This window comes from Anser brachyrhynchus, assembly GCF_964034855.1.
Source record: "Anser brachyrhynchus genome assembly, chromosome: 4".
Lineage (NCBI taxonomy): Eukaryota > Metazoa > Chordata > Aves > Anseriformes > Anatidae > Anser > Anser brachyrhynchus.
Window position 1 is genome coordinate 21,037,002 of NC_137698.1, and position 23,665 is coordinate 21,060,666.

At 39.7% G+C, this 23,665-nt stretch overlaps 1 protein-coding gene and 1 long non-coding RNA gene across 5 annotated transcripts in view; one reads left to right on the top strand and one right to left on the bottom strand.

Annotated features, from left to right (window-relative positions):
• Window positions 1-23,665, bottom strand: part of SNX25 (sorting nexin 25) — a 90,512-nt gene that overhangs the window by 14,849 nt on the left and 51,998 nt on the right. For all 4 annotated transcript variants that reach the window (XM_080590144.1, XM_080590142.1, XM_080590143.1 and 1 more), the window contains 5 exons: window positions 22,668-22,858; window positions 14,714-14,845; window positions 12,887-13,162; window positions 8,806-8,961; window positions 5,217-5,348 (listed from right to left, as the gene is read on the bottom strand). In XM_080590144.1, the coding sequence (XP_080446270.1) occupies window positions 5,217-5,348; window positions 8,806-8,961; window positions 12,887-13,162; window positions 14,714-14,845; window positions 22,668-22,858 (887 nt within the window). The remainder of the gene's footprint in view (window positions 1-5,216; window positions 5,349-8,805; window positions 8,962-12,886; window positions 13,163-14,713; window positions 14,846-22,667; window positions 22,859-23,665) is intronic.
• LOC308194870 lies at window positions 5-5,091 on the top strand. The gene is made up of 2 exons (XR_013950955.1): window positions 5-669; window positions 1,362-5,091. It is a non-coding gene; the product is annotated as an uncharacterized lncRNA (long non-coding RNA).

Genomic DNA, 23,665 nt, shown 5'->3' on the forward strand with positions numbered 1-23,665 from the left:
GGGGGGGGGGGGGGGGGGCGGAATACAGATACGGTATATTACTCTGAAGGGAAAGAAAAGAGTGGAACATCTGTGCTGCCAGACAACTGGCTTGCAAATTCACTCATCACCATACCATGCTTGTTTCATTGAGCAGTACCCTTAGCGGACCAAACTTTAGCCAGAATGCTACATTAGTTCTGAATCAGTCCTCTGCTAGCCACTATTTTAGGCAAAGCCTTACACACATCTTTGCAATGCTGTCCATCAGCAATGAAACGTCCGTGACATGTTTTCTTCCAGCAGCTGTAGGTATTATCTCAGCTTTCAAGGTTTCTGATTGCTTACCAGTGCTTCAGCTTTCCCTTCCCGTGCACTCTCCCTGCTCCCTGTTCCTTCTGTTCGTTCCCAGTGCTCGTGCTGAGCTCGCCGCCGCAGCTGGGGCTGCCTCCGAGCTCTCACCGAGCCCCCGGAGCCCATTCTGCACGTACAGCACACGTGGTGCCCATGCCACGTCTGTTTCCAAGGGACTCACAACTTCACTGAGTCAAGCCAGAGAGCAGCCAGAGGAAGGAAGAGTGCTTAACTTCGTTGTGCAAACGGGAAAACTACGGCAAAGAAGTTAAATGTGCTACCGCATTGTTTCTTGTTTCCATATGCCACCCAGAACTTCACCTTTTTGGCCTAATGGTAATAGATTTCTGATTATTTATGTAAATGAGACTGCTATATAGATTAGTCATATTTGAGAAATGCATATAAGACATAGCTTTTTGTACAGGTTTTGTTTCTGACTAGCTCCCACATAGAAGTATCCTGCAATATCAGTCATACAGAGGAATAGGGTTTAAAAAAAGAGATCTGCATGCTGTTTTTAAAAGGCAAAATTTAAGTCTTTTCGTGAAGGTGACATCAAATAACCTACAGAAAACACAAACTGAATGCCAAACCAAAACCTCAAGTGTTTATCTTAATATACATTCAAGTAACAGAAAGGTAGTTACAGAATACCACTCTCACCGCATCTCTTTGAGGAAAGTAATCAATTTTTAAGCTTTCCAGGCTTTTTTTCTTTTTTTTTTTTTTTTTTTAAGAATATCCAGCTAATAAAATTTAAAAAGAAAGAATAAACTCTAAAATGCACACAATTATGACACATTTTCTGAGAAACCTGTGGAAGTCTGACAATGCTTAATGCTACTGACAGGTACTTTGAAGAGTGCTCCATCACCACTGCAAAAGGCACGCAGTTAAAACACACCTGCGTCTTTTACAGCTGCTCAGCTGTACAAAGAGAATATTCCTACAACGCTCTCTTCCTGCATCTGCCAAGGACCACTGGGGTACTATCTGAACATCCTAGCTTTCACATCTCTCTACAGAAAAACTGCAGCGGCATCCAGACGGACCACAAAGCACCAGACTGAACTTCCCAAACCGTGCCTGGTTCCAAGCACAGCTATGTGGGAACTGCCTCTCTCTGCTTTCTCTACCAGACTGCTGCAAAAGGAGATGCTGCAATAGAAGCCTCCAGAAGGTGGGTCAGAGCGGCGGGGCTGTCCTGGGCTCTCCATCACCCTTTCTGCCCCTGAGCTAGACTGGACTTGTGTTCGTAGGTGAAAACAAACGTCTCCTGGCAGCTGTTTTTGAGAACTGGGAGATCAGTGCTGAAAACGCTGGTTTGAGTCATGCAGATTATTCCCTGTTACAGATTTGTCCACAAGGCAGGGACTTGCACGTGTGTAGGATAATCTGAATTCTAACCAAAGGATATTCATCCTTCTGGAATTGTATTCTCAGCATGGGGGGAATTAGTACTCTGTTTCCACATTAGTTTCTGTGTACAAAACCATTTGCATTCTAATTACTAGATGGAGACACAAGTTCAGTCAAGTGTCGTTATGTAAAAATCTAGAAGTTCTCATGACCTCCTTAAGAAAGCAAAATTTGTGACCAACTTCAGTACTTGTGTGCTTGTTTTTCAGAATTAGTGAGTCGAGTGGAAAATACAGAAAAATAAGGTGATGGGGGTCTTCTAAAGAAGAGATCTAGTCTTTTGCTACAACAGGCACCATCTCATACAACTGCTACGATGAATGAAGTCAAAGTCAAGAAGCAAGTTGCTTTTCCATCCCTATATTAAAGACACCCTCACCTCGGTCACTGGAAGCTTCCTTCTAATCTCCAATCTCTCCTTTACTGCTTGTTCCAACAAGTCTTCGCCACCCCCAAGGCTACCCTGTTGATGCACTTTTAAAAATAGTCCTATTCCCCCGAGTCTTTCTTCTGCTACACTAAGCAAATGAGAGGACTTTCACTTCTCATAGAAGTTCCTCATTCATTACATTACCATGAACTCCCTGTTTGTGCTCTGGTCACTAACAAAAGCAATGAATGACAACAGGTCTCAAGACTGCCCCTAATATGGTGCACTGTATTTTAGAGGGCTCTGTGCACATCCAGTAACACATCTGACTTTTTCATCCCTCCAGTTATTTTTCTGTTGTTTGTAAGTAGAAGCTAGAAAAGCATACTAAGGAAATGAGATTTAGTGCTTTTGGGGTTTGCTTTAAAGTTCTTTGAATTTGGCTTTGCAATTTTGAAGGTTTTCTGATGGGCTCATCCCTGATCATCCCACAGCACTAGTAAAGACTCTCAGAATTAGATCTTAAGATAAAATTTCCGAAAGTCTCATCCTCAGCCCTTTCTCAGTCCCTTTTCTCAGCTTCCGTGCAAACCTTTCAGGTTACTCACTGATACCTATGGATAGAATCAGCCCTCAAGAGTACCCAGAGAGGCTTCAGGCTATTGGGTTTTATTTCATTAATTTATTTTTTGCATTCACAGCAACTCCAGAGCCTCAAGACAATATAAACATTCATTATTTCAGGATTTACCATCTACCAGAGTGCCATAGATGCCTCGTTCACAAAGACACAAAGTCCTGAAGTGGACAGAGATAGACAGGAACAAGGACGTTAACACACAGCCTCCTCCACAAGGAGGTCAGCTCCTCTTACTAGGGCCACGTGGAGCGTGCTCACAGCAACAAGCTTTCAAAGAAATATTGCAAAAATAAATAAAGAATAAATATTAAATCTTTCCAGGAGAAGCTATAGCTATTAGCTGCAGTAGGGAAAATTTAAACTTTACATTAGCAAAAGGTATAAAACCAGCAGAGTAACGAGCTGCCAAGGAAAGCTGTTGAATCACCTGTAAGAAACACTAAGGCTGGTCCAGCCATCCGCCAGGAGTGATTAACCATGAACAAAAATCAGGCCTCTCCTTACACCAGTCAACAAGCCCATGACTCACTGCAAATGTGCTCAGTCTGAGCAGCTCTCCAAAATTGCCCCCCCAAGCTGTGCAGCAGTAAAATAAAGGCTGCTAGACTGATGCCTGCAGCCCCTTTTAAGCACGCAGACCTCAAAGAAGATGTATCCAGCACACCGTTGTTTTCCTCAATTCACAGGAAGCCAGCTTTCCTAACTCCCACTCAGCATACACACCCAAAATTCTGATGTACTTAAATAAATAAGACAAGCTATTTTTTCACCTTGTTCAAATCTATTAACTCCATTCTTTAAGAACTCAATAGATTTAAAATAAAATACAAAAGTTATTCTCTGAAACAGTCTTCTTCAGACAGGGAAGACAGAAGGTCTGCTAAAATATGAAACAATATGAAAGTCCAAAACCCCTAAAGGGAAGTAAAGCACATTAGTTTACATAGTTGTCAGTTTTATACCCGCTCGTACGGGAGATGTGACTCAGACAGAGTCTAATTCCAGGGGACATGCAGAACGAAGGGGACCTTCACGGGGACCTTATCACAGGTCCCCTTCATTCTGCATGTTTCTGTAGTCTTTTTTTCAACCACTATCAAACAGCCAAAACACCAAGTCTCCAAATTTGTTTGTTGTTTTTTTCTTTTTTGTTTTTTTTTTTTTTATTCAGAAACGTCAGTTACCACACAACTCTTATGGGTTACACTATTCATATCATTTTTATTTATTTTTTTTTCAAATATTGCATTTTTATGACTCAAAGCTTTAAAGACTGCAAGATTCACCTGAGAGAGAACACAGGCTAAGGGGGGACACATACATTTTTCCAAGCCATAAGTAATTCTAGATTTTTGTGCATTATCCATTAACTGCATTAGTAAATCAGTTTAAAAGGTTGATGACAGGCTATTATACTTTTCAGCTCCAATTCTACAGCAACATTTACTTTTACTAAGCTTCTCTGCAAAGAACGCAGGGCCACCAAATTTCTCTCTCTCAAATCACAGACCAACATGCTGGGATTAGCAAGAGCGTATTTTGCAGATAGGAGGACAATGTCACCTACTCATGTTCCTGAAATCATCAACTGTGGCCAGAACATTCCCAAGCAATTAATTAACATGGAAAAGCACAACATTAATATTTTCTCCAGCCTACCCTTTGAAGCACAGAGCTGCAAACAGCACAATTAATACAAACCTACATTTAATTATCTAATCCAGTACTTCTTGTAAAATACAGTTAAGGCACTAACTCATTATAATTTTCTCCCAGTTTCTCTCACATTTAGCAGAACCACATATTCATTTAGCAATAAAGGAGATACTGGGCAGTTCTGGATTGGGACCCTTACCAGAAAGCTGCTGTTCCACAGTTTTGCTGCATATGATGCTGCTGTTTTTTAAAACACAGCTTTAAAAGTTGCATAGAACACTTAAATTAAGAGCTTCACTGTTCTCAACAGCATTAAAACAAACCCAGAAACTCACACAATGAGAATGTAGTTTTTAAAATAGTACATTGCCTTTTCAACCTGTTGAATTTCTTCATTTACAGTCAGTGAGTTTTGAGGCATACCGAAGAGACAACTGTGCTCAAGCATGACAGCATGGTAATATAACATGAGGCAGTTCTGACGAAAAATAATGCCCTTAAGATAGCAAATTACCCAATGCCAAAACCTGCTCGTGTATATACAGGTATTTTTACAACTTCATTACAACAGAGTCTGAGCACTGGGAACATCTGTATATGTATCATAGTACTCACTTGGGAAAGAAAGGTGGAGCTCAGAAGTGGTTATTTCTCCCCCCCCCCCCCCCCCCCCCCCCAAGTAAATATGAAGTATACACAAAGGTATTAGGAAAGTATATACAGGTTTTTATTCTTCTCTTGAGCAAGTTTGAACTGACCCAGAAGACAAAACAAAACAACAAAAAAAAAACGTACCTCGCCTGAGATTATGAAGGCTTTCCACATGCCAAGATTCTCACACCACCAGTCTGTTCTTGCAATGTGCAGCTGAAGGTCATTGTGCTCTCTCTCCATCAGAGTGATTTCATCCTTCAGCTTAGAAACAATCTGCAGAGGAAAATTCATCAATTACCATTGGTAAGAAAAAGCTTGTGTAACATGTCTAGTTATATCTCTGAGAACACTATTCAGAAAGAATAGACAGTACAAAAGACAGGAGAGAGAAACATTCACATGGAAAAGAAAATCATAACTGAGAAAATCTATGATATCTTCTGTAGACTTGGGAAATACATTAATCTCAAAGGTCAACCCCAATACTAAAATGAAAAGCAAGTTAGAAAGACAAGATTCTATTACGCTATAAGGATCAAAGAGGTACTTCAGATACAATTACATATTACACAATTTACATACTATACATTTTGTATAAACTTGAAATTGCAATTATTGCAACACCAATTACCAGAGGCATCCTCCTTACCATTTTTCCCATTTCAGATATACATGATGCGATGAAAGAACCTGAGAATAGATTTCGTTGCCAGTAACTTAGCTATGGTAACAACTACCCAAGAAGCTACCTCTTAGTTCATTTTCGGTTGGGAAGTGGAGAATTTATTCTTGTGGAAACTACACATTGAAGAAGAGATGTTCTAATCAAGACGGCTCACAGCCATAATCTCACAAAGGAGAAATAATGCATCTTAAAACATCAGCAAAAAATAAGTAACCATGCCTACTAGCAGGAGACAGTACAACAAGAAAAGGTGGAAATATACATATAAAATGTAACATTAGAGATGCAGCAGCAGAAGCTGACAATTTAAAAAAAAAAAATACAATATACCACGCACCAATTTTATGAGACTTAGCTGTAAAACTTGTAGCACAAGTGGTACATCCTGGCAAAAGATTTTACAGAGCTATAGTAACTTTCTCAGAATTTTTCTCTTGTAAGATGAAAGATTGTCTACAGAGCAGCTATATGACAACCTTCCAGCATATAGCTAACCTTCAGGATACAATAAACTATCAGAATACAGATTGCTTTGTGGTCACCTTGAAAGATCTCCTATAAGCGTCATCCAGGAACAACTGAAAAACACAGAACTTTTAAGGCCCCATCATAAGTAAACAGCTGCTATCCTTACAAAACAAATACTAAAACTTTATAGCACTACTGGTTCAATTTTATTATTCTGTTTCAAAGATATATATTTTTTCAAAGACAAAAATATTTTAGAAGCAAAAAAAAAAGCGGGAAAATACTACTTTAAAAGAGGTACAATCCCTTCTCCCCAAGGGTACTGAAAGAACATAGTTATTTCTCAAGAACGGAAAGGGAGCATGTAATGCAAATGTAAAAAATAAATAAGGATTTAATTATATACTGTGTCTTATATCAAAGAAAATATTTTAAAACTGTAATGCTACAGAAATAAATGGCATGGCCTAACTCATGCATACACAGTAACACCTGCTTTTGTTTAGCACTTATTTTGTAGTTCTTACTGGCTTAGTAATTCTTAGTAATTCTTTACAGTTTAGTAATTCTTTTTGCCTGTGTTACAAATTTTAACTTAAACTCTAGCTGGCTATACAAGCTTCTCTTGCAGTTTCTTACAGTGAGTTTTATATTCACCACTGGAAATAGAAAAGACCTACCAAGTTAACAAAAAAAATGCCTCTACCTCTGTCAGGAATTCTGTGGAAATTGGAGGGATTTTAGTTCAAAGCCGTCCTGTTTCATTTCACTAACTGTGTCATCCAGTTTATTCTGTAAACAAGGTTTTGCAGGCAGTAGGAAGCACTCTGGGTGGGGAATGTTAAGCTTTGCCTTGCTACTGGGGATAAGATTGAACCCTAGAAAAAACACTGCCCATGCACATTTACAGTGGATGAGATGAGACTGCACTCATGGACTAGAGGGGGACAACCCCTGTGCTTCAGGCATGAGATACACACACACCCAGAGGAAGTGGCACCTCAGTCACACATCTCCAAAAATCAGGTTATCTTGAATGGCAGCAGGCCCTGTACAGAAGAGATGCTGCCTAAGACTGCCTGTCATCTTCCACGTCATCTTCCTTGCTCTTTATGTTCCACAGAAAGAGCTGAAAGTAAGACTTCTCCCTACAGAGCATTTTCTTTTAAATCTAACAGTATCCCACACGCAACTCAAATGAGCAGTTTTCTTCCTGACTGGCTGGCATCTGAGCTGAATGTGGTGCTACAAGCCCCTTACAGACCTGCACATTTTGCATGGGCCTCACAGCAAAGGCATTTCAAAAAGAGAAAATGAACAACCAAGAACAGCTTAAGATATTTTTTTTTAAGTAATACAAAATGGGCATGACATTCCCCTTCATATGGCTTACAACTGTGATTTTTTTTGAATTCTTTTTTAACCTTCATATGACCAAGAAACAAATTTTTACCTGCCATGTCCAGAATTGAAAAATAAAGTTCCTGTGACAAGATATTCTCAAACTGTTGACTCAAAAACTCATCTGAAAGCTCTACAGGTAAATGCTACTGTGGTAAAACAGGCATAAAAAAATGGGACACATCTGTGCCCTTGCCACTTGGGAAGAAAATTCCAGCTGAGGCCACACAGCCAGCAGAGCAGCTGTGAACAGGACACCCCAGAAGAGCTGAGGACACATTTCCAGTTGTCTGTTGAAACCTCTGGCAGACGGAAAATGTGGAAGGGACAGAGGGAGTGAAGCTGGCCAGGGTGGTCTTGCACGCTACTGTCCACAACCACAAGCTCACAACACCTGCAAAGCTTGGCCCAGTTCTCACAACACTTGAAAAACATCTGAACAATGGTCCTGTAATATCATCCTGGGTAACAAGTTGGCCTAAGCGAAATGTAAATCCCCTGCTTCTGCCTGAATGTGTTCTTAAATTGTTTAACTGTTGCATTCTGTAAAGGGAGAAGAAAAAATTTTTTATTTTTTTTTATGCTCCAAGCCCAAAGAACCAGAGTTTCACATCCCTCAGAATTTCTAGTCCAAAGAAAGTATGTCCTGCAGCTTTCTTCTGGCTCCTTAAAAGGAAATCAGTCACTATAACACGTCTTATTTTTTTCCCCTTTATTTAAGGGAGCCAATCACCTATTTGGAATTATGATACTGTGCTGTGCTACTTCAAAGCCAGCAGAGGGAGCAGAACCAGCACATCCCTAAACTGCAGTACTGCAGATGCGGCAGGGACACAGAATCAGCTGCCGTGAAGAGTTATACAGATATAGGTGGGTAGAGATGTAAGGAAGAAATTCTATTTGCTACTGACAGAGCAGCAAGACTATGGGAGAGAGGTCGTTATGCTATGACAAACAAAACAATATAAATCATATTTGTAGTTTTATTCACAGTAACTTTAAAAAAATGGAAAAAAATCAGTGAACTCCAAGCTCTGATTTCACTTTTGGTAACAGGCTGATTGAAACATGCGTCAGACCTGTCCAGGAAGAGCCTGAGATGATTGCATATTACATAAATAAACAGACAATATTAAACAAACAAAAAAAAAGACTGAAGACACCAAAGGTACTTACCTTTTTGTCGGGTTTTGGTGAATTACATATGGAATTTAGAGCCTGTTTCTTATACTCGAGCTTGTCATTTAGCTGACGAAGCTTATTTGCAGCATAACTGGCCTGTTCATTAATTCTCGTGCTGCATTCTTCAGTAGTTTCTTCACAACTGTGGCTCTAAGAATAGAGAATGGGAGTGACTGCATCATTAATGTGAAAAAGGAGGAATTTATTGTTTGCTCCGTATCTCCATATGCATGTGTAAAAACATTTATTCCTGATAAACACACAAGCGTAATGGCACATCACTATAATAAATTCTAATAGATATTCCAGCAATTAGATCCTATATGAAATATGAGTTGTAAAAAACAAAAAAAAACAAAAAGAGAAGTCTCATCATTTATACTGCAGTTCCACATAATTCTTTCCAACTGTGTAAAATGACCTTCAAGCGAAGGCTTTAATATAAATGAGAGTACGAATCAAAGTTTATCTTAAAAGCAACAACAGCTTAGTAATCATAATCAATATTCAGAGCTAAATAGAAAAGCAAACACTTAGCTCTGAGCTGAAAGATAACAAGACAAGGGGAAAAAAAATAAAACCAGAGTTCTAACAAACAGTCCTGCCTCCTACAAACCTTCACAAAACAGATTTATCAGGCTGCAGAACAATCTAAACCATATCCTTTCTCTTCATAAACAGATTTTACTGCTGTTTTTAGAAATGCTAATAAAAAAATGTGTCAAAAGCACATATGCTTTACTCTAAGCCCATAAATCATTTTCTCATATTCATTCAGAAACCAACAGCTTTTTCTATCTTGTGTACTGCAGGCATGCAAAAACAAAAAAAAGAGAAAGGTGTGAAGTTCTGTGCCTTCCTCTTTAACACCTTTTGACATTTGTGTTAACCTCTCCTGTCTTACTGCAGTTCCTCAAAGAGGAACGAAGAACTCGAGATCCATCAAACAGCACTGTGATGTAACCACTGTCAGCAATACCGTCTTCCATGATCTTTGAGGTTTGCTTGTGACCAAATCTATCTTAATTTATAAGTGGGATGAATCTAATCTTATGAACAAGGGACGGAGTTCTATGTTGTTTAATGATATTTCCACTAAATAAGTTTTATCTTTAGTTAACATAGAGGTAACAGAAAGAAATCTCATTCTGCAAGTTCTCCGAGTATCTCCTCAGTCCGAGGGTAACATGGTAACATAATGCAGAAATCGGGAGTTCTGTGCTAAGGAATCCGTGCCCTTTTCCAGCTCAGAGTCTGCCTGCTGTGTGGTTGAGCAAGTATTAGCTGCATGCCCTGTCCTTCCTCCTGTCTATTCTGCATGGACTGTAAACTCCTTAGGTCAGAGACTGCTTTCCAAGCATGTGTACAGAGCTTAGCTCAGCTCACAAAAGCTTGTTGTTGTCTCCTGGCACTGCAATAATACAAATAATAAATATTAGCAACACTGGACGTCACTCATAACTCCACTGAACACAAGCACAATGTAAACACACTTGCTGGGAAGCACAGGGGTCAAAAAGAATCCGAGATGCTGGTTTCAACACTGAAGAGTTAACAGCCTGGTCACACCAAGTTTGGTTCTAATAACTGAAGGGCTGCATTTAATTACAAAGCAGTAAGGCTCTGCTCCCAGGGGCAAGCTGCATGATTTCTGTCATTAATGTTTCAGCAAAAGCACTGCTGAATCCCTAGGTTTATCGTGAAATGCCAGGACTACAGGATAGCAAGTTACTGCTATTAAAATTATCAAATTTACCAAATAAAAGATCACCATTCTCAAATCTGAGATTGTAATGGATGGAGTTAGTTCCACCTGCCCGCCCCAGCAGCAACACCTCCCATTTCCATTAGGGCTCCAGAACGCAGACTCGGGATGTATTTTTTTAGCCATCTGATGCACACAGCACCATTGAAGGAAACGAGCCTGGTGGTTGCAAAGTACTACTTGCCTCTGTATTTCTGTGTCTAGATGTGACCTTTTAAAGGGGTTTTGTCCACGCCACAAAAAAGCAATGACAGATTAGAAGGTAGAAGAGTGAGCTTGTTCTACCTGCGGCAGAACCAGCAGAGCCTGCCCTTGCCTGGATCCCTACCTTCTGATTTCATTTTCTCACTTTTAATCAGGGCTCCCTCCAGGAGGGCACTAAATTGTTTTTTTTTACCTATACTGCTATAACAATGAAATTTATGGAAATTTAACACACACGATGCCCATAATGCCCCAGGAAGTGCGGACTTAGACCACCAAAACCCAAACCAAAATGAAAACAACCAGTATTTGCTAACTGTATGCAACTCCCTCCTGACACACGACGTTTCTCAGCTACGGTTTCCTATACATGGGTAAAAAAAAAAAAAAAAGAGGCTATTACCTAGCAGAGTATTTTGAGACACATTTAAAAGCCCACTGGAAGCTTCAGAAGGACGGCTTTGATATAATTTATTTTCACCTCAAAGACCCTGAAGCCTGGCGCAGAGCCATTAGGATTACTCTTAGTAGAGAGAGATGCTCTAACAGTATATGCAACTTCATGCTCAATTTGTGATTAAAAAAATGCAGAAAAAACTTAACCATACACGCCAAAATGGCAATATTTTAGTCTTTAAGGTTTCACCACAAATGCAGCCTTCAAATCCGACGCACATTTAACCTAACACCAAGAGGAAGCACAGATGATGCTGATGTCAAAAATCTAATTTTTCAGCAGCTATAGTAAACGTTACCTGACAGAAGACTGTCAGGCAGTCCTAAAGCATCGTGTCAGTTTTTCTTGGAGAATGGTTATTACTGTTAGGCTGAACAAAATACAAGAAAAGAATAAAAAGTACAGAGCTCAGTATTTAAAAAGTTCTGGGCAAAAAGAGCAACAGTGTTTTTCTGCAAGTCTCAGTGACTGGAAACAAAAGGAAGGGAAATTTTCGAAGTCCCTACCACCCCCAAAACACAGCTGGGTCAGCAATAAGAAAAGAAAACATGTCTTGAATCTTTTATCAAGGAAAGGAACAGAGGGAGAAACGAACAACGAAAAACTGAGGAAACTCTGAAAATCTGTATGGGAAGCGATTTATTTACAATAGCTCATCTTTGAAGATTTGCTGACATGAGAACTACAGAGACTATAGTAGCTCATCTAAAGAAACTGAAGTCATATTTAAAGAGTAAGTATGAAAAGCCTCAGGTTTTGAAATAATTGTTTGTAAATGCTTAGGTTGACAGAAATCCTCTGGATTCTGCTCCCATTTTTTTCATTTAGATTCAGGCTTAGACAAACTCATATACTTCACCATGTTCTGAGCAAGTCCACGTGTAAAATGAAGACATTAATGCTGATCTGAAGTGGCAGCCTGACTGAAAGATGTTTGCTAGTCTGAGAGATGCCCTTGTCAAACTGTTCTAGGATAAAAGTAACAAGTTCCCCCAACCTGACTGATTTAGAGAACCCACTGGAAATACCTGCCCCAAGGGAGTGACCACTGGGTTATTGCTTATGACATTTTGAATGCTCTGTTTTAGTATTTCCAGTTCCAGTGTCATTTTAATCAGTTTAAGCTTCCAAGATAGCCTATTAATTTATTTCATAAATTAATAAAAAGCACTAAGATTCTATTTTTTGCATTACTTTTTCTCCCTTTTTTTTGCAACTTCTATTACCTATTCAGTACCTAGGACATGGAAGGTGGACAGGAACAGAGAGTGTCCAAGACAAATCCACCTAACCAGTGAGATTTCCTTCAATTGAAATGTAATTGAGTTTGTATGAGGTATGTTGCGTTCTCTGATACTTAGAAGCAAAATGAAACATAAGGAAGACAAAAGGCTTAGAAACCTGAAATTATATTTTTAACTAATTTGAAGTTTAAGTAGTCAGCCATTTTGTACCATTTTGTTTCAAATGGACTGTGAACATAGCAGGTTTACCTGACAGAACTACAAAAGTGATGGTATTTATAAATACGTTAGAAATAAAATAAAAAGAATCCCAAAGCTCAAGGACAGGAGATGCTTCTACACACTTTATGCAGGATCATCTTCAGATCATAAGAAGCAGTGAAAGAAACTGTCCATGTGACTCACCGCTTCATCTTTGTCCTCAGGAGTTAGTTGCAAAGAACTTCTTTCTTCTTCCTTCCTGATCAATCTCTCATATAAATCGCTGACAATGAATGAGGGGTAGTATCTGTCCTTTAGAGTTTCGTAAACATCTGCCTGAATTCTGTAGAATACTTCAATGCCTTTATTACCCACAAGACTTTGCTGTATTTCTTTATAAAGTGATTTTTCCACAGGTATTTCTCTGCTTTCCACAAAAAAATTCTGATAAATGTCACTGACCAGTTGAGGTATTTCAGCCTACAAAGCAAGGAGAGAGAGGAGGGAGAATAGAGTAAGAAATAATGTTAAAAATACTAGGACGGCTCAGGATGCAGGTGCATAATTTGAAGGATGATCAAGTTAATTTCATGCCTAGATGTATAAGCACACATCTGTGAACCTCTCGCTGAGATCAAGCGCTCTGCCTGTGCACCTATGCAAAGCAGTCAATTTCACAACACTGATACTTGTTAAGTGAAGAAACAGCTGTGGTCTAAAATTATCAAAGCTTCCACACCCATTGATTTTAGAATTATGTTCCAAATGCATGTATTTAAAAAAAAAAAAAAAAAGTGCTGAAGTGAGACTCTGGTCACTGTTTTAAGTTCAGATTGTAGAGTTCAGCTGCATCAGCTCTCCTGTCTTCTGCTGGATAGAATCAACTCTCCCAATTTATATGTGACTAATTAGTTTTGGAGAGGGAAGGAAACAAAAAAAAAAAGGAAGAGAGGAAAGTACACCAGAGAGACATTTACCAGAACAGGAGGCCAGGTATTTCCACTGAGCACAGAACAGCACACAAGGTTGAACTTTTCATTACCAAACAGGAAAGAGAGGAAGTAATGCAGCACAGCCCATGATCATCTCTCTAAATTATCATCTCTAAACTGACCCAAATTAAAGAAGTTTTAGCTACTCCCTTAGTATAGTAGAATGTGCTTGCTCGCCTTTTATTTATTTATTTTAAAATCAAAGCTGCTTCTACAGCAGAGGACAACGCTTAAGTTCCACAGTGCAACGTAATTAAGGTATGATGGAGACTTCCTAAAGCAATGGGAAATCTTGAATAAAGGCATTATAAATATTCTTCTGAAAATGAGCAGAGGATTCATAGCTGAAAGGTCATAAAATGCTTTATAGCATCTTTTCTAATCACGAGCAGTTTGCAAATCAAAACTAATTTATACAACTCTCTTCACGGTGCCTGCCAAACCCATTTTATGAACACTTTCTGAGTTGGTTGTTAGTCATTTCCACAGATCCTATTAACGGTTCACTACTCATGCTCTACAATTTGCTGCTTTGGTTACAGGATGTTATTTGTGTTTTCTAGCTGACTAGAATCTTTTTTAATAGGAGAGTAATGAAATGACAGTGAATTAAAAAAATAACATACTTAATACTGAAATTCACATTTCACTTTAGTGTGAATCCTGGGAGTTTTCCAAAAAAACCGTTCCCAGTGCTAACAAATAGCAAGTCCTCTACATACTTGCTCTGCACCATTGCTCCTGGATAATTCTTGCAATGATATTTCCTATCCCTGTTTCAGGGTTCTCATTCCTACTTTATTTGAGCACAAATTACAAGGTAGTGTTTTTTCTTCCCTTTAGCAGCAGAGTAACTTAGCTATTTGTACCAAAATTGAGCTGGGAGAATTTTTAATTGCCATATCCCCAAACGTTACGAAGCTTTAAAAAAACTAACAAATCAAAGCCACCTAAATTGCTCAGTACCCATCCCATGGTATTGCTATTTTACAAACAAGCAGTTAATGTCCAAGCCACGTGGACTTGCAAATTTTCCCACCTTGTTAGCACTCTTTAGGCACTCCACAGACTCCCAAAGACCAATCAAAGCCATCTTGTCCATCCTTTCCATATAGATTCGAAAGTGCTCTCGGTATGAAGGGTTGGCCAAAATTTCTTCAAACTGAAGAATCTGAAGAAAAGAAAAACAAGTATAAAACCCAGGAAAATACCCAACTGGCACTGAACAGCAACTCTTCACCATTGCTGCACATTAGGGTAACTAAGGCAATGAAACTAAGTTTCCCAGGTGAACTTCCCAAGAACTTGAAGTCTTCCCGTTAGCTGCCCACAGGTTTCGGCTGTACACACACACAAAACAACCCAGAAAAAGACAACTGATGTGGTTTAATCATCTTCTGCTCTGAAAGATTTACATTCTTTCTTTGCTACTTACAGTTCACAGTATCAATTCTGTGGATTTGGGGAAAGGCAAATGTAAGCCACCACCCTTTAATTTTAAGGAAGAACAATGAGAATTCTTCCCAGAAGTAAAGAGTCAACTCTCCAGTTTTCATGCCTAAAAGCAACACCTGTCTCAATCCAATGGGAGGTCTGTACATGCAACAATTCGGTCTTTCCAGTTTCAAAGTGAAATTCTTAGGCAAGTCTGTCTTCTTCAGGAGGCCCAGAATAATCCCAAAATGCCTTTTCCTCACATCATTATATGAACAATACTTAATTACTCACAGACACTAAATCTGAAATTAATTTTGAAACTCAATGCTTCATTTTCAACTCACTTGGCTTCTCTGTATTTGCTATTTGACATGGAATCTCACGTGGACATATCATAAGCATCAGAAAAACATTTCTTCCAGGATGTTCTTTTGAATTTCGAAAACTCCTTTCAAATGCGCAGATGTATTGACCACAGACCCCAGTTTCTCACTGGATGTGTAAAACATCTATATTCATCAACATTATTTCGAAGTCACATTAAAATACATAACATAAAATATGTAACAGACACAGCGCAGTCCAAGCAGCTCCTCTGATTTCTTGGCTAAAGCATCACATGAGACTGGTCAGCTTCTGCACCACACATCCCCTGCAACATGAACCTTTTTCAGACAAAACTATGTTCTTTTTTCCAAGACCAAAGGCCTTGTTCAATCTTGCGTTAGAATTCATACAAGTTTATATTTATAAAATAAATAATTGATGTTTCCAACAGATTCAAACTACTCTAATTCCTTCATATTACTCTTACCAGTACTTACCATCCCCTATGTACATGCCATCTGTACTTTTTACCAGCAATTATTTAACATTTTATTCTAAAATAAAAACCAGACCGCTCAAATGTCTATCCCCTATGTCTAATTACTTTTTTTTCCTATGTTGTCAGGACAACATTTTTAACCTACCTGAATGGTCACATTGCATAAAGTAATGCTTTAGATCGACCAGAATGTACATTTAAAGTATTTTGCTTCCAGGGTTAAAAAAAAAAAAAAAAAAAAAGTGTCAACTTGACAGTTATGCTTATTATTTCAGCACGGCATCCTGGTGCACTGAGACTCAGCATCTGATCCAGCCTAATAAATGAGATGATAATGTCTTCTCTCAACTTCTGTTGAGAGCTTGTGTTAAAGCACAGCATTACTCCTTGACATAACACATCCATTCAGAGGACAGTAAAGGAGTTCTTGCAATTGCTTTGCCTACTACAGTCAGGAATTATTTTAATCCCCTTGTCTCCAAACATAAAGCAAGGTATAACTCCTTGCCTTTACCTCTCCAGCTTCTTCCCATCTCTTACAGGGAAAATCTCTTTACCTGATGTGCCCACAGAGCACCATGCATCCCAGAAACACATGGACTAAATTCAACTGCACAGACCTTCTACAATTAGAAAAGTGTTGTTTCTTTAAAAAAATAAAAAAAATAAAAAGTGAGTTTTCAGAATTTACGAGATAAATGCATCTACCCTGCTACCAGATATGGTTCAACATTTTCTTTCCAAAAGGTATGCCTACATTGCAAAGGTCTAAGGTGACAGTTAAAGTCATTCATGAAATGAAATTGCCAAAAACGTAACATCCAACATTCCCATGAGGCAGAGGAGCCAAGCTGAAAGAGGGCCAATCTATTTTTTGCTTGATTCAAACGAACAGCAGCACCAGCAGTTTCCATGCCACAGGCCATACAGCTTTGAGGTGTATCTCAATTACAGTTTGTTACCCTGGCAGCTAGGGTATTAGATGGCCAGTTCCATTCAACGGAGTGACGACAGAAATTGAGAAGCATCTGTCAGAGATACAGACAGGAAAAAGGACAGGCTCTGATATGCTGCATAGGGCTCCTCTTCCTGAGATGAAAACGATGAGGGTTTAAGTCGAGCAGAAAAGGAAATGAAACCCAGATTTCCCACGCCCAAACAAATGCTGTAGCCAATAAAACCTTAGATTAAGAAACCATTATCCCTTTCTCTTCCTCTACTATTCTTGTGAATCCAGGCCTTTTCTTTCTTTGATGGAAACTCCTGAAAACAAAGCATTTCGCCAGCAAAGTGAACAGATCTTCCCATGTTGAACAAAATGAATATTTTTCGCATCTCATAGGCACCAACCAACAGACATCTCTTTCTTTGTAAAGAAAAGCAGGTCCTTAAACTCTGGGGCTAATGAATCTTAGCTTCTTGTGACTTTCCATTTTACAACTAAGACATTTTGGTCCCGAACAAATAAATTCCAAGAGAGATTAAGACATAAATAATTTCTCTAACGTGGGTCTTCCAATAGCTAATAACGCAATTCAGGCCATGTATCAACATAACTCTGTGGAAAAGCCATGCATTGTCCTAAGCTTAACATCTGAGACCCAAACCACTGATTCAAATTTAAGAAAAATCGTTTGCTGAAGTCAAGCTGCACAGGAGGGAATCGCATACACATTCACGTGCCCAATTACTGACACAAGTCATTTTTTTAATAAGCCAAGCTAAAGAAGGCTCTTTAAAAACTGTAGCCAGCTATTTCTGGCTGAAACAGCTCCTCCAAATTTTGAGCAGCGTTTAAATAAATTCTGTTTGTCTCAGTTGAAAAGCTCATTTTCATCTTCAAAGTTCCTCAGTGGTAGTCACGTGCCATTCCTCCTCTGCATCCTTCACCATACCAGTACCATCTGGACTTGGCTTGCTCTGAGCTTAAGAGCTATTCAGGTACATGAATAAAACAAACATCTGTCCTTCAGAGTTCACTCCTTGCACATCCTCCCTGAACAACACTGAGACAGCTTTGCTGAAACTAGGCTTACTGTCATAACAGAGAATGTCAGTCTGTGAAAAAGAGGAATACAGAGATGGCAATTCAAAGACTAGTCTGTGGTTTAGCTGCTTTTGCTGTACATCATCACGCTCTATACTTCGCTCTACAATTACCTTAAAGGAGGCTTAAAGTGATGGCACACGCCATTGCTTTTTGAGTGAGAGGTCACCGTGGTCTCTATACCTACATCATCCTTGGTATCCCCACAGAGGCTGCCAGCAAGGAGGACAGTTAACAACCAACCCCTCTCAAAGGTAACTGTGGGTAAGTGCTGGGCAGGGAGCAAGGTAAGCGCAGCCATCCCTCCCCTACCCCAGGGCTCACTGCACAGGCACCCCATGGTATTGAAAGTGCTGGCACCTAACAGTGCTCTTACTCAATCTTCTGCATAGTTACCTTGCAAACTATTTTAACAAAACATAAAAAATACACAGAAGAGCATTTGTACATCTTTTTCCTGCAGATATGAAACCTCACAAACTCTTTTTAGGCTCTTGTTTGATTTAAGGCTAGACCACTCTGTAATTACCAAAAAGGTTACAAACGTTGGACTATGAACCTTATTAAGACATCAGTGATAACAAAGACAAAAGACTTGTTCAGGTTTGAAGCTGTAAGATGTCATAAGGTGCATACAATCCAGGAAGGATTCTGTGGGATAGTCTTCCTTCTCTGATTTAAAGATCAAGATTCTGTGCTACTCTGTTATCCTCAGTGAGTGATTTTATGACTCAGTATCATCATGGATTAGAGTACAAAGCATTAAGCTATGTTGGCACACGCACGTGCATTAGGGCACGTGTGCACCCTCAAATCTAATAGCCAGTTAGCAGATACAATCTTAGAATTATCAGCCTCAACAGCAACCCTTCGAGTCCTCTTAAGTCAAGAGCAGCTTCTGCGTTGGTGGAAAAACAGCAGCTTTACAGCAGCCACATCCATTCCCTGCTCCAACAGCAAAGTAACTAACATGCCACAGCTGGTGCAAGGCTTTGCCAAGTACTTGGAAGGGGTTAGAAATGTATTTTCCAGCAGGCGTTTTGACCAGCATCCCCAACAAAGTAAACAAAACAATTTTGTTCCTGGACCTTTAAAGTACAGAGACCTGGTCTTGGCAACTCCCTGAAGTCTTTCACTGGCTGGACAGTCACAACACCTCTCTGGAGACAAACATAAAACAACTATTTAATTTGGAAGGGCTTGTTTATGCACCAGTTATGGCACAGATGCAGTGTACCGTATTCCTGTGCAACAGACCAAGTTCCCATTCACTACAACCACATTTGCATATGAGTAACTCTAACAGCTGATAACTGCTCCACAGAGTCAGATCAGAGGAATTCTGCTTCACATCACAGTGAAAATCTGATCAGTCACCAGTTAAGTCGGCATCTATCCAAGGACTGTGGTGGAAGCAGGCTCTTCTGCAGGAGTCTCAGCCTAGTCCTTGACGGCAGAGTGAAGAACACAGACTGCCTCTGCCTCAAAAAGCTTTCAGATGATTTCTGGGTGGAATTTTCCTCGCTATTTCACAGCTAGTCAAGGATCAGATCGCTCAGAGCTCCTTTTACCACTGATGGTTCATAGAATGGCTACACTAAGGAGATACTGCAGCTCCACACATTGAGCATCACAGATGCTGTTATTTGGATGTTGTACAGAACGCAACAGACCAAACAAATCATTTGCTAAATGAATGCAGACAAGAAGAACTCGATTAAGTTACTGCAGTACTGTGCAGGTACAGTTTCCAAGAAAAAGAACTAAAACTGCACTGACCAGGAGCAGATTAGAAGAGATGATTTATATTTTACACTAATTAAAACTGCATTTTTTCTGGAAGCAAATCTGACACCCGGGGCAGAGTATAAATCAGTATCAGAGCTAATGACAGAAATCAGATTCAGATGGTAACTGGTTTTGGTTTGGTTTGTTTTTTTTTTTTTTGGTTTTAAACATTTGGTTATAATTTACACATTAAGGATAACGTGGTAATTGAAACATGCAAAATCTATACAATCCCAAGACTTCTATATATTTATCGAAAACCAACACTGTTTTTCAATCACCTTCTGCTGTAAAAGGAATAAAAAAATATTTCAGATCACATCTTTTTTGTTTCTTTAATCTGTAACAGAAGAACACTGACAGCTCCAAATAATCCATCTCCAAATTTAAGACCATAATGAGAACATGCATTAAAGATTTACCGGCAATGCTATTACTGCCCTGCAACCACAAGGGGAAGCTTTCTGTAGGATGCAGAAATGCAACCAAAACACACGGCTAAGGCCACTAGTCCAGTTGTCCTTTGCTCAACTAGTACCAAAAATTCCCCAAAGTTACTAATGTATTCAAGCTTCTGTACTACGCTTACATAAAATAATAATCCAAAACCACTATCAGTAAATGCCTGTTTCTGACCTATTTCATACATGTTAAAGAAATGCAAACTTCCAGTTTCTGCTACACAAGCTGGCTATTCTGCAGGTTAAGCACTGGCCGAACAGCAAGCTGGCACACCCCGACTCTAAGGAGTGGTGATGGGCCTCCAGCAGCAGCATACCCACATTAGCTTATCTACTCAAGCCTTTCCCCTTTTGCTGTGAAAAGCCGAAGTATTTGATCAATGCTGTCCACGTAGAAGGGGCCGGCATCCAAAGTAGCACTGGCAGCCTTGAAGAGCTCAGACAGCAGCTGCTGGAAAACAGGCAGTGGATGGGAAGAAATGACAGTGGAGAAAACTTCCCTTCCACAGCCAAGCCCTGGGCTTTCCTCTGTGCTCAGAGAAGACCATTGTGGCCTCTGTCTCTAATCCAGCCACCTTGAGCCTCTTTCCTCATCCCACAGAGTTGGGAATAACAGAACAAAGAAGCAAATTCCATATTTACTACTTTGGGAGGTTCTAGGGTTTCTTTATAGAAACACATCCAAACCTTAGAAGCAGAGCAGCACTAGATCCCATCATTTCCACCACCAGTACAGTAAACGCCCCTACCCAATGCAGCTTTATTACCTGACCCTGAACAATCGTTTGTCACCATATATCTACCCTGGAAAGTACGTAGTATCTCAGCAGGCACTGAAAGGTGTCTACACAGTAGCATAAGTGGCCCATGCATTTCTGCCACGCGCTTCTCTCTGTCCTTTTCTCATTGGCACTACTGGCGACATCCAACTTCAGGAAACAGATCCAGGCTGCCTTGGCACAACCTATGACATGCCATCTGAGGTCATGCTTTAAGGACAAATGAAAGGGGGAGGAAGCAGGGAAATGGTTCTCTTTCAGGTCATACAACTAAAAGAACATAAATATTGAGAAATACAAGAAAAAGTACAGAGATGTGTGCCACTATGTTACAATTATTATAAGGACGTAACAAAACTAAAAGATCCCTACATGAATGTCCTGGTTTCAGTTAGGACAGAGTTAATTTTCCTCATAGTAGCTGGTAGGGTGCTATGTTTTGGATTAGGATGAGAAGAGCGCTGATAACATGCTGATGTTTTAATTGTTGCAGAGCAGTGTTTACACCAGGCCAAGGACTTTTCGGCTTCTCGCTCTGTCAGGCCAGCGAGCAGGCTAGGGGTGCAGCAGGAGCTGGGAGGGGACAGACCCAGGACAGCTGACCCAAACTGGCCAAAGGGGTATTCCATACCATCTGACGTCATGCTAAACAATATATAGGGGTGGCTGGCCGGGGTGGGGGGGCCGGCTGCTCGGGGATAGGCTGGGCATCGGTCAGCGGGTGGTGAGCAATTGCATTGTGCATCACTTGTTTCTTACACATTATTATTATTAATACTATTATCATTATCACTATTATTATTATTGTTATTATTATATTCCTGTCTTAATAAACTGTTTTTATCTCAACTCACAGGCTTCACTTTCCTGGTTCTCTCCCCCATCCCAGAGAGGGAGGGGGGAGGGTGAGCGAACGGCTGTGTGGTGTTTAGCTGCCAGCCGGGTTAAACCACAACAATGAAGAAATAACTTCTTTTTGTTCTACCTATACGAAAAAGATAAAATCTTCTAATTGGAATATACAAATTGCTGTGCTTTGCCCAAAGGGGACAGAGTAAATTACACAAGGAAGCAACTAAACAAAGTTTAGCAAGGACAATTAGCCATGATTTTATTTTTGTAGCTGCTGACTAATATCACAGCAGTTACATTTTTTTCAATCCCAGAGTAGAGTGATGTGGAAAATCAGCATTCGGTCAACAGCTCTAACAGAGCTGTTCTGCAGCAACTGCCCTTAATTTTGCCAGTTGCCTTCCAGAAGTAAGTGTTTGCTTTTGAGTAACTCAGTATTACAAAACCTACAGGTATTTCCTACAGTAAATATAACAAAGAAACATTGCACATATGTTGGTAATCTTTTTAGAAAGAAAGTTGCTACCCTGACCTTATCAACTCCCTGTATGCAATATGCCTGCAAAATTACACACACTTATAAGCCACCCGATCCTTTGTGAAGTTCCACATTTAGCAATATTCCATCCTGAACCATCAGTAGTCTTCCCAGGCACTGCAGTGTTTATTTCCCAAGATAAATAAAATATGCAGCAATTAATTTACATTTGACTCCTGGGGGAAACGAGGATTAATGACGGTGGGGTTAATATGAACTAACATGTTTACAATGACCTTCAGACAACGTGTTATTCAATTCATACCTTCTGACTCTGAGGGGCACCACCTTCATCAGAAACGCCATCTTCCTGCTGATCATAAGCAGGCCCTCCCAGGAGCCTTATTCTCTTCTCACACTGCTTCTTTGCCACTGTCAGCTGATTAATATACCTTTTCACGTTGCGAGCTCTCAGTAGGTCAGCCTTCATTGCTGCAGTTTCTTTTCCTTTTGAATCTGAGAATACAGCAAACCAAAGACCATCTTTTGTAACACAAAAACATCTTCTTACCAATGCCTCTGTGACCTGCCTGATCACAGCATTTGTCATTCAGGAATCAACTGTGCGCGTGAGTACAGATGCTGTAAAGTTTGTGTTTGAAACAATGATTATTTTGAAATATTCTCCTATGATACCTCAAGCGCTTATATAAAACAGTTCAGGAAAAAATCCGTATTCAAATATCCATTGAATGCTGATCCCCCTCCAGCTCTCTTGCCATAGCTTGTTAAAAGACACAGATCTAAAATTTACTACAGGTCATAACTGCATTAGGATGTTACCTGCAGCCATAGTGTATAGCTACTCATGGAGCTGATAGTTTACGTACCTTACTGAACGTAACATTGACTACCTAGAGTCATGAGAGACTGGACTCAATCCGCTCCAGGCCAGCATTTCATATTCCCATGCACCTCATATGTAAATCCGAATTTCTTGAGCTTGGTGCGAACAGTACAACAATCAGTCTCTCCCTCAGGTAACATTTACTGAAGCCCAATCAAAATAGTGAGATGGCTAAGAAAAATCTTATCATGCCACAGCAAGACTAAACGATAATGTTAAGTAGTAAAGAACATCAGAAAGACAGACAGCTGAATAAGACTTGGTAATAAAAGGTATGATGATTGTATATTCTACATTCCAGCTTCTTTAGTTAATCAGTAGGGCCTTAAAAAAAATAAAGGAGTAGATAAAGCAGATAAAATCTTACTGTGTTGAAATCATGCCTGTTTTATACCTGCAGGGTGAAATTGATTCAT